This window comes from Hibiscus syriacus, unplaced genomic scaffold (genome assembly GCF_006381635.1).
Source record: "Hibiscus syriacus cultivar Baekdansim isolate YM2019G1 unplaced genomic scaffold, ASM638163v2 tig00112761_pilon, whole genome shotgun sequence".
In the NCBI taxonomy this organism is placed as follows: domain Eukaryota; kingdom Viridiplantae; phylum Streptophyta; class Magnoliopsida; order Malvales; family Malvaceae; genus Hibiscus; species Hibiscus syriacus.
Window position 1 is genome coordinate 20,286 of NW_024063398.1, and position 12,285 is coordinate 32,570.

Genomic DNA, 12,285 nt, shown 5'->3' on the forward strand with positions numbered 1-12,285 from the left:
CAGATTTGTGGATAGTTGTAATTTTATTTTTTTCAATTAAGTACCTATAATACTAAACAAAAATAAGAATGTATAAACCTTATAATACTGAGAAAAAACAAAAGATCCAACCTGACTCAGTTTTGGTTAAGTAGGTCCTCTTTAATTCGAATCACATTGGATCAAATAATGACTATAACATTTAGGTCGAGTTCAAGTGAGTAGAAAACTCAACTCGACAGTTGCTCATTCATCTACAATTTTATATAAGATGAAATACATAAGAAGTCACTACGTAAAAATGATTTTTTGATTTGAAAATATTTAAATATTTTAAAATAATCATTAAACCTGTCAACTATTATAATATGATCTCTATCAATAATAACATTTTTTATTTTGGTCACCGATTTTGTATGTGTGAAAAACTCGTAATTGATTATATACAGATTTGAAAAATTTTAAATGTTACAAAATGATCATTATATTTATCAAACTACTGCTAAATGGTCTCTTTTCTATTTTAGTTATCAATCACTAAAAACATAATGAAGATGATGAGATGGATTGATATAATAACAATTTTGGCTTAAACTTATACATTCTATAAATTTAATCATAATTTAAAATAATTCAATAAATCATCAATATTTTTTTATCAATTTAGTCCTCATTATAATTGAAGTTAATTGAATAATTTAATAAATTAAAGTATCATAATTAAGTCAAACTTGAGTTTTAATCTTGTGAATGCTAAATGGAAAAACTTTAATCCCGAATTAGGTTAAACTCTACTTAACTTTATACCTAATTAAAATTCATATAATTACCACACACCAAAAAATATTGATTAAAAAATGTATTAGAAGTGTGGGTGTAAATTAAAATCAAATATATAAATCTAATATGAATTAAGTGTTAATGATATAAAGTATATATAAAGCACATAAATATTAGGACAAAGAGAGAACAAGTACGAGAAGCGGGCGAGACACATCAATGATTTACAGAAACATTTGATTTCCAATGCCAATGGAAAGATAGTTATACTGTGGGAGAACTGTATTCTGAAACTATAGTTGAAATGGAACAGGAATGTTGGGAGTGAAGGCCTATACCAGCCCTACTCTAGGGGATGTTCATTAGGTACGTGAAACTTTGAGTAGCTGTTGACATGACATGTTAATTAAATCCATAAATTGTAGGGCCATACGCCCTTGACTATATAAATTTTGCAGCAGCACCAGCTAAGCTACACAAAACAAGAGGCTCTCGTGGGCTGCAGCATTTGCCAACCTCGTTGAAATGGCGTTGCAGTTGCAGTTGCAGTAATGAAACGGCAACGCCAATGCCATTGTCGATGTCAAAAAGTACGTGTCAGCTGCCATTGCCAGTTTTATTTTTGCCTATGCACCGATACTTGAGCTGAGACCAGAAACCTTGGCCACCTTTCCATGTGGTTATATTCCATAGTTTGCCTCCTCACTGGACCACCATTCATTGTCTTTCTTGACTTTTCTGCTCCCTTTAAACACTATAATCAGTGCCAAAACACTTGTTTTCTCTGCATTGTATGGTTATACATCAACAGTAAGCTTTAAATGTATATATAGGACGACCATGGTGATACACATTGGTAAATAGACTGCCAACAGTTTGAAAGAGATTTTGGGATGCCAATAAGTCCAATACTTTCGGTATCTTAGACGTACGTTGCATCATTATGGCGCTTCTTTATGTTTGGACCACTCAGAATCGGACCTTTGAAAATAATTCAATTTTACGTACTGATTTTTGTTTGTTTGTTATCGTTATTAGTCTCTTCTAGTCTATCACCTATGATCATTCGCGATTAAATTAATATTAAATTGTTTAAATTTTATTCATATATATTTTTATTGGATTGATTTTTTATGAAATATACTCAAAATCCACCCTTCGCGATTAAATTAATATTAAATTGTTTAAATTTTATTCATATATCTTTTCATTAGATTGATTTTTTCATGAAATATACTCAAAATCTACGAAAAGATTCGACGTTTTAATATTTCAATATTCTTCGATTTTTACCGAGTTTCGTGAAAATCAATCATAAGAGAAGAAAGAATAGTGAAAAGAGTGTTTTGATACTGATATTTCTGCGAATGGCGACGAGTGGATGCCGGTTGACAATTCACTACCACTACGACCTAAAAATGTGCGTCTAAAAGTGAACCACTTAAAAGTATAGTGACAAAATCGACACATCCATAATTTCTTTCTTCGAATAATTTTTTAAAGTTCAATGCCTAAAACAATATCGTTTTAGGTTTCAATAGTCACACCAAAACAATATTGTTTTCTCCATGTCATCACATCGTTTGAATTTTAACAGTCAGTGATATAATTGAAGTTAAAATCAAAATTCAATACTATAATTAGAGTAATTGAAAATTCAGAGGTATAAATTATATACCCTTAGGGGGTGTTTGGTTCAAGGACCCATGGGATGAGAATCCCACATTCCTATGTTTGGTTGGCCGGAAATCTCATTCCCGGTAATATTTTAGTACCAATAGTAGATTTTTAGGGTATATTACCGGGAATGTCATTACCTCCCTTCCCTTAGGTATTGTAACATTACCGGCATTTTGGACTAAAATGACCTTAAATTTTTTATTTTTTTTAAAAAGTATCATTCTTCTGTCATTAAATAATAAAAATTCTACGAAGGTTAAATTACAAATTTATCCTTAAATTATTTTAGATTTACAAAAAAAAGTCTATAATTAAAATTTTATATGAAGTTCAGGGGTTAAAACAATTTTTACCCTTTCATTAAACCTTTTTTATATTTTTAATTTTGAAAAAAAATTATATAAATATTATGAATTTAATTTTTAAAGAAAATATATAAATATTTTACAATTTGTAATATTATACAAATATATAACAAGGAGAATTTGGTCAAATATACATTCCAATAATCTTTTATTCCTTTAACCAAACACGGTAATCTTATATTCCTGCTAAACCAACCAGACACAAAATACAACATTCCTAGTAATCCTATTCCCTGGTAATCTTTTATTCTTACTGGTAATCTTACATTCCGTGAACTAAACGCACCCTTAAAATTCAGCGGTATCGTATGTACTTTACCCTATTTTTAATATATATTTTTTCTTTTCGCTTTAACTCACTGACTTTTCATATTTCTAACTATGTTTACGTGTAAGCACATATGCTTACTAATTATATCATCACTGTTACACACTCTTAAAACTAAACCAAATGGAGCCACAGCATGGACTCAACACCCGGAAAATCAGGTTTCTTACGCGACTTTGTCTTCTAAAGCCGGTTTTATATTATTAATTAGGGATTTATCCTTATCAGCTGTTTAGTTTATCCCAATACTTTGTACGCTAGCTTTTCATCTCTCCCATTGTTTTTAATGGTTGAATTCTATTATTTCATCCAAAGAAGAGTGAATTTGCATGTTTAATTCTCAATTAGGACAAAAATTCTCATCTAATTCTCTTCTGATTGTTTGATTTAATTTATTTTACAAACTGAATTCTCCAGATGCTTTAGAACTTGAAGTTAGATTATGATTGGATTATATTATAGATAATTGTTGAAGAAACCCTTTTGAGCAAAGGAAGATTTTGAGTTTGCTGTGTCAGGAAAAATGGTGGAACATGGTATCTCAAAACCAGGCAAGACACAGTTTACCGAGTGCTGGAAGACAACATGGAAGACACCTTATATAATGAGGCTCGCACTGTCTGCTGGCATTGGAGGGTTCCTCTTTGGTTATGACACAGGTTACACATGACATTCCTTAAACTATTTAACAAATTCTATTAATTTTTTACTTAAATTTCAAAAAGCTTCCGATCGAATCGTAAAATTAAATTGTCATTTCAATCGAGTTCTTTTGTTAATTTAGTACAGTTAATTTCAGCATTAACTCACAGGGATTTATGGTGAAATTAACCTGAAATCAACCACAAATGTTGTATTACAGGAGTGATTTCTGGTGCACTACTTTATATCCGTGAGGACTTTCGTGAAGTTGATAGGAAGACATGGCTACAGGTAAGAAGAAACAATAATGTCTGATCATTATACGAGAATAAGTGACACAATACCCGACCACCTGATCCCTCTAAGCGTAACATCATCGGGCATTGTCGGTTGTATTAATATTACATTATATGTCAGGAAACCATAGTGAGTATGGCTGTAGCTGGTGCTATCGTTGGAGCCGGATTGGGAGGGTGGATGAACGACAAGTTCGGGAGAAGAATGTCAATTTTGGTAGCCGATGTTCTGTTCTTTGTTGGTGCAGTAGTGATGGCATTGGCACCGGCACCATGGATGATTATCCTCGGAAGAATCTTCGTTGGTTTCGGTGTAGGGATGGCTTCCATGACCGCACCTCTATATATTTCGGAAGCTTCACCTGCTCGGATCCGAGGTGCACTTGTTAGCACCAATGGTTTGCTAATCACAGGAGGACAGTTTCTGTCTTACTGTATCAATCTGGCTTTCACTCATGTATGTCGTCGTAGCCGTATTCATAATAATAGGTCTAGTTATAATTTTAATCCTTCTGCTCAAAACTTTATTTAGTTTAATCCCAAACCTTAAAATTTAAACCCTAAAATACCAAACCATAAAATGGTTAAATCTTACCATATCTAAATCCCTAAACCCTAAATACTGGAAATAACATCGTGGAGCCTAAATTTCATACGGTCTATGCATCAAAATATTTTATTTTATATTATTATTATTAAGTCTAAATTATTAATACTATTAATTGTTGTTTGTTATACACGATCAACTTAAATTTCACTTGATCTTGTATAAAGTTCTAAAATTTAATGTAATTGTAAAGAGATGAAATTCTAAATTTTAACTTAACTGAAAAATTAAAATATAATATATTAATAGCATTATTAATTAATATTTCGTTTTGCGCGTTCAGGTTACAGGAACCTGGCGTTGGATGCTTGGAGTAGCAGGAGTCCCTGCTGCGGTTCAGTTTGTGTTAATGTTGTCACTTCCGGAGTCTCCTAGGTGGCTTTACACAAAGGTAAAAGCTTTTGTAAGAGCAAAAACATTAGTACAGGGACTAGCAACGGATTTGGACCAAATAATAATAAGTGTTGATGTTTAGTACAAGGTAGACGAGGCCAAGTCCATTCTAGAAAGAATATATCCTGCTGAAGAAGTTGAAGGCGAGTTGTATGCTTTGAAAGTCTCAGTAGAAGCCGAAAAGGCCAATGAGCATGCCATTGGGGACAGTCTAGGGCAAAAGTTGAAGGGTGCTTTTAAGAATGTCGTTGTCCGAAGGGGACTCTATGCCGGTGTGACAGTTCAAGTGGCTCAGCAGTTTTCCGGCATTAACACGGTCATGTATTATAGCCCCAGCATAGTTCAGTTCGCCGGATTCGCTTCAAACAAGACGGCATTGGCACTTTCTCTCATAACCTCCGGTCTCAATGCTGTCGGCTCTATTGTCAGCATGACCTTTGTGGACAGATATGGGAGGAGGAGGATGATGATTTTTTCGATGATCGGAATCATTGCTTGTCTTTTGGCGTTGTCGATTATCTTCTCTCAAGCCGCCATGCATTCTCCGAAAATTGATCAATTCGAATCCACACACTATGCCCTGAATTCTTCATGTTTGAGTTTTGTCAATGCTAATAACCCAACATCATGGAACTGCATGTCTTGCTTGAGAGCTGAATGTGGTTTCTGTGCTAATGGAGTAAACAAAGTGAGTATTATTTGTTTGGTTTAATTTAGTTTTAGTCCCTCAAATTTGACATAATTTCATTAATCGCTGACATTGGACATATCCGTTCTGCCTTCTTTTCGAAGTATACTTCCGGAGCATGCTTGGCATTGAATGATGATCTAAGGGCTTCATGTCGCGAGAAACGTCGTACCTGGTACAAGGATGGTTGTCCGAGCCGATTCGGATTTTTAGCGGTAGCATTCCTAGGATTGTACATCATAGCATACTCCCCCGGGATGGGAACGGTCCCGTGGATAGTGAACTCGGAGATATATCCATTAAGGTACAGAGGTCTCGGAGGAGGATTGGCTGCAGTTGCGAATTGGGTGTCGAATCTCATCGTGAGCGAGATATTCTTGACGCTCACCAAAGCACTCGGCTCCTCCGGCACTTTCTTCATGTTTGCCTTATTTTGTGTCATTGGACTCACTTGCATCTTTTGGTTCGTACCCGAAACCAAAGGGTTGCAGTTCGAGGAGGTGGAGAAGTTGCTTTTGGCCGGTTATCGGCCAAAAGCATTTAGGAAAATCTCGAAAGAGGCTAAGGACGAAAAGGGTAAGGGTAAGGTTGATGCCGAAACAAGGGTTGACGAAGGAACTACCAGCTAACTGGAATCTGTCCTTCTGATCAGTTTGCCGACGATAACTTTTGTCATTGATATCCTTGTAATTCAGTTACTATTGTATTGTTGAATAAAAAGTACTAATCTTCAATCCAAGTATAGCGAAAATAATTGTATAAAAAAGTTTAAAAATCTTATTTTTATTCAAACTTTTATATTTAATTTAAAAACATCTAATATATAATTACTTATCTCAACTTGTATTATTAAAATGTACGGTTAATTAATATAAATATTTTTATATTTAAATTAGGCTTAATATAAAAATGAGTGCCTAAATTATACTCAAAGCTGATTTTTGGTATTTAAAGAATTTTAGGTCATACCGTTAAAAAATTGTTAAGTGACACATGACACATGTCATGTTCATTTTAAAAAAATATTTTTAGATTTTTTAAATAAAAAATCTTAATGTGACATGTGTCACTTAACGGTTTTTTAACGGTATGTACCTAAAAGTATAACGAAAAAAACATTATATATTTATTTTTACAAAAAAATTTTAGACACTTAAAGTCAAATTTTAAGTATAGTTTAAGTATTTTTTAAGCTTTTATATTATTGAAATTGTCAAAGGGAGTTTAAAAATATGGTTAAACTTGATTTGTTTTTTAGAATTTTCTTGGTTAAAAAATTCAAACATAGTTTACGTATTATTTTATGGTCAAAACTATATTTGTTGATTAGTATTGTGTATACATTGTTTTTTTATTGTTACATGGCCAGATTCCATTTCATCGAACGTGACAGGTGCTCTATACAATCACCTTACCTTATGTTATAAGCAAGGTGATATTGTCCTAAAAAATAAAATTTTCAACCCTAAGAAATAAAATATCATAATATATATATAAACAAGGTGATATCAGCCAGATTTAAAATATTATAATATATTTATATACTTAATATATATGATTACAGTTATTAGGTGTAAATATTTTAAGAATAAAATTTTCAACTCTAAAAAGATAAAATGAAAAATCCAAAATATACCAGTGGTGCGTAATTCAATAACTCTTAAGGGTTGCAAATAAAAGGGATAATGTACACACTGACATGGTTGAGGTTAGTAACGTTGATGTTTCTTGGAAATGTTGTCTGGACATAGAACATACAATTTTAAATGTTATCATCGCTGACCGACGGAACTTTCGTTTCACTTGGCTATACGCCCTTAATCAATTTCGTTTTCCGCCGATGTTATTCTTTCCTTGCACTATATAAGAATAACTAACGCTCGCCAACTTTATTTACCTGCTTAGGACAAAATGTTTGTATCTCAGCATCCTTTGCTCAGGTTTCGAACATGGTCCATTGTTGTTTTGGCATTATTCTTATCATCGGCAGCAGGAGACCCGAAGCCCGGCTGCCAACGGAGCTGTGGGAATTTCACAATTGATTATCCTTTCGGTATCGGAGAAGAATGTTTCATGCACGGCTTCAAAATAACCTGCAATGCTTCCTACAGTCCACCCAAACCATTCCTACACTTCGGGGCTTCTCAATACGAAGTTGTCGACATATCCGTTGCTCACAATCAGGTTCGTGTAAGGAGCCCTGTGGTCAGTGCCAAAGGGTTCCATCGAAACGGAAGTGTAATTCTGAGTGAAGCCATCATCAACTTGACCGATACACCGTTCGTTTTCAGCAACGCTCTAAATAAGTTGACCGTCAAAGGCTGCAACTCCATAGGTATGTTATCCCTTGGAGATGAAAACATCACGACAGGCTGCTTGTCTCTGTGCGGCAACAACCTCGAGGGTGTTACTGACGGCTCTTGCTCTGGGCTTGGCTGCTGTCAGACCTCTATTTATGAGGGTGTTAAAAAATCGGTATAACTTTTTTTAACCTTCTTAACGATTCGACGATCATGAATATGTTCAACGAATCGCACGTCTCCAGGCCTAATGGTTGTGGATATGGTTTCGTTGCGGACCAAGAGAGCTACACGTTTGAGGAATCGGATCTTGATCGTTGTTCCACATCGAAGATAGAAAATTCCTCCATGGTTCTTGATTGGGTTATAGGCAATGAGACTTGTGAGGAAGCAGAAAAAAGTAAGGATACATATGCTTGCGAAGGGATGAACAGCGACTGTGTTGAGTATGATCCAAACTGTGGTCCAAGTTATCGTTGCAGTTGCAAACATGGCTATGAAGGGAACCCTTATCTCAGCTCAGAATGTCAAGGTATGGTAATCACTACAACAAATTTTCTTATTAGTGACATCTAGATTATTGTCACTAAAACTTTAATTTATGTCACTAAATGTATTTTATGACGTAAAAGTCAATGTCACGACGATCGTCACCCTAAGTGTGTCACTAAATGTCAAAAGTGACGATGTATGTGTTATCGTCATGTATTGTTAAACATATAGTGACGCTAATGGATAATGCCACAATTTAATTTGCATTCAGTGACAATTACTTTTGCCATCAAATGATGTACATTTTCGTCATTAATAACTCATATTGTCACCAATAACACAATAATTTCATTATATACATGACAAAAAGAAATTTGTCACATTTTTAGTAACGTAGTATATCGTCACCTAATAGTAACATGGATGACATTTATATATAACGTCACTATATAATTAATATTCAATGACGACTAATTATGTCACTAAATTATGTAAAATTTCGTTATTGATTATTTATATCGTCACGGATAATACATTAAAATCAACCTATATGTGACGAAAGAGATATTGTCAAATTTTTACTGACATAATATAAATGTTACCTAATAATATTATGAATGATGTTTATGTATAACCTCACTTTATAATTTATATTCTATGACAGTTGTTTACGTCACTAAATTAAATAAGATTTCGTTATTGATAGTTTATATTATCACAAATAATGCATTAAAATCAACTTATATGTGACGAAAAAGATATTGTCACATTTTTAGTGACAGAATATATCGTTACTTAATAATATTATGAATGATGATTATGCATAACGTCACCATATATAATGTCACTAATATTCACTTTTTTAATGACAATATATATTAAAATAAAATTATTTAAGCAAATCTAAATAAAAAAATAGTTCACTTATTGCAAAATAATAAGATTTAAACAAATATTTCAATAAAAGCATAATAATTTCAATAAAAGCATAATAATTTCATTTATATAAATATAAAAATGTTTAAATGTTTATAGAAAATAAAAATAATATGATAATAATATGACTTGTGGAATATTTCGTAGTATCAATCTCAATCCAAACCTTGAGTCGGTTGCGATTCCAAGGCTTACATATTTTCTGCTCCTTCAACTGGAGTTGATTGCAACTCCACCATTTTCTCCTAAAAAAAGTCATTCATAAATAAAATAATCCTTAGATGAAAAATTACAATTTAATACTTAATTTTGTGAGGTCTTACATATTTTGCTTGTGCCTCAGATGTTGTCCATCCTTTGTCATTTGAATAATGAGTTGCCTTGAAGAAATCCATCTTATTTGGTTCTTCATCATCGTTGCGCTATATGATTTAAAAAAATAAAAATTAGACTTTAAAATAAAAATAAACTTTAAAATAAATATCAAAAGTGTCCAACTTACCATAGCATATCGGCTAGCGACAAAAGCCCGAGATCCTTGATTAGGAGTTAACTTGACATTTCTTCTAACTCTCGCATTAGTTTCACACTTCCTCTTCAATTATAAACATGTATAAACATAATTTATAATTTATTATAGAAATAAAAAAAGAGTAAAAATTTCATTACATAACAAAACCCACCAAGCATATTTCAATACGAGATTCATATCTACTCAAAAGAAACTAAATTTAAGGATGGAACCATGAGCCTATGGCTTTACCACATATATACAATTCCAAAAAAAAAAAATACTAGCAAGGATCCTGAATATCAAAATAGGTTGAAAATGAAGGTTTTAATCATAGGGAGTCACATCCAAATTCTATGGGAACTTTGCTAATTAGATTAGAATTTACACAATTGAGATGCATCATTTAATCATGGTTGAATCACAAATCAAATCACAAACTCCTAATCTCAAACATAGACGTGCAACGAATAACAAAAAAATGACGGTCTATGCAGGCATGCTTGCATCTATAAAATATATAAGCCTAACAATCAAAACATGAAGACGAATTATTATCATGATGAACAAGGGGGAAATTTAAAGCAATCAGAATTAGCAGCCAGAACATTCAAAATCAAAGAAATGAAATAAAAAATCAAGAAGAAATATAAATTCGTAAATAGGAACCTTAAATTCGCTACATCATTCAAATCATAAATACCCAAAACACCGGCCATAACATCGGGGACGATTGATTTCATAACCAGCTCTGGCCTCATCACCCCATCGAGGCCAAGAAATTCTAGGCTTTGTAATAAAGTATGACGGATCTATATTCTATATTCAATAGCAACAATTCTCAGCTTCTCTGGAAGCATCAGCAAGATTTTAAAAGAAAATAAAAATGTTCTCTTTCGAAGCTTTTAATCTTTGTAACTTCCACATACCTTACATGAATTGAAATAGATTACATTTTGTGAACCAAGTAAGATTCCAGCAGATCCAAGGTTGAATGCACTCGACAAGAAGTTTACCACTATAGTTTTATCAGAATTTGTGAATGTGAGAAGTGAAGCTCATAATCACAGTAATTACACATTCACATTTTCACTACTATAACCAGCTTCGAAAATATCTATGCAGCAAATGAAATTTGATTCGTGCAAACAACCTTTCAGTTCTAGAGATTTGAAATGCAAAACAGCAAAAACAAATGATTCCAAGCAAATTAGATGACAATACCTAACACCAGCATCGCCCACGATTCCAATAGCCATGCCGGCAGAAAGACCAGTGAGGCCACAACCAGAGGAAAGATGAGCATAGCATCGAAAAGGTAGTAAGATTTGACCCTCGGGTTAATCCCAGTGCTAATAATAACAGCAATAATCAACCCATAAATACCCAAAACACCGGCCATAACAACGGGGACGATTGATTCCATAACCAACTCTGGCATCATCACTCCCATCGAGGCCACTCCTACACCGCTCTTGGCCGTCCCATACGCAGCTCTCATACAGGAGAAAACGAGGGCAGTAGCAAAGCCGAGGAAACCAAAGAATGGAGCAGTTTTATCGCCGTTGAATGTGGAGGCCATCCTAGACTTTCAGTTCTTCAACAATTTCGCCGACGATTTGAACAGCTTTGGAAACTATGTGATGGGTCGATTTCTTTCCAGATCAGAGGAGAGACAGAACCAGGAAATTTCTCAGAGGACCCTCGTGAACAACTCTATTTTTATTTTCTTTTTTCATTTTAGGGAATGTGTTTGGGGAGAGAGAAAATCGCAGAATAAAAATAATTGAATGTGAAAAATAATGGATGAAATGGGCTATATATAAAGGGCCGAAATTAAGGCCAATATTAAGGCATTCGTTTTGCTCTCATGTTTTCTTCAATTATTAAATATTGAACTAATAGAAAAATAAGTATTTAAACTATACTTAAAATTAACGTTTAAAGAGTTTTTTTTATTAAAAATAAATGCCAATATTTTTTTGTCACACTTTTAAGTGCTTATCGTTAAGTTACACATGCCACATTCAATTTTCTTAAAATTTTTAAAATAATATTTTATTTTAAAAAATATAAATATAAACTTGACACATATCATTTAATGGTTCTTTAATGGTAGACACCTAAAAGTTTAACGGAAAAACATAGATGCCTATCTTTAACAAAAAATTAGGCACCAAGAGTCAATTTTAAGTAAAATGTAGACACTTATTTTTATATTAAGCCTTAAATATTCTTTCATTTTATGTCTAAATTTGATTTCTAAATTCCTATTCTAGCTTCTAAGT

At 33.0% G+C, this 12,285-nt stretch overlaps 1 protein-coding gene and 1 pseudogene across 1 annotated transcript; one reads left to right on the forward strand and one right to left on the reverse strand.

Annotated features, from left to right (window-relative positions):
• The first annotated feature begins 3,544 nt into the window (after positions 1–3,544).
• Positions 3,545–6,473, forward strand: LOC120183396 (inositol transporter 4-like). The gene is made up of 6 exons (XM_039188104.1): positions 3,545–3,791; positions 3,995–4,065; positions 4,192–4,527; positions 4,961–5,068; positions 5,153–5,758; positions 5,863–6,473. The coding sequence occupies exons 1-6, from the start codon at positions 3,656–3,658 to the stop codon at positions 6,385–6,387; spliced, it is 1,782 nt and encodes a 593-aa protein (XP_039044035.1). The 5' UTR covers positions 3,545–3,655; the 3' UTR covers positions 6,388–6,473.
• A 3,267-nt stretch (positions 6,474–9,740) lies between these two features.
• On the reverse strand, positions 9,741–11,709 carry LOC120183397 (annotated as a pseudogene).
• Positions 11,710–12,285: the final 576 nt, after the last annotated feature.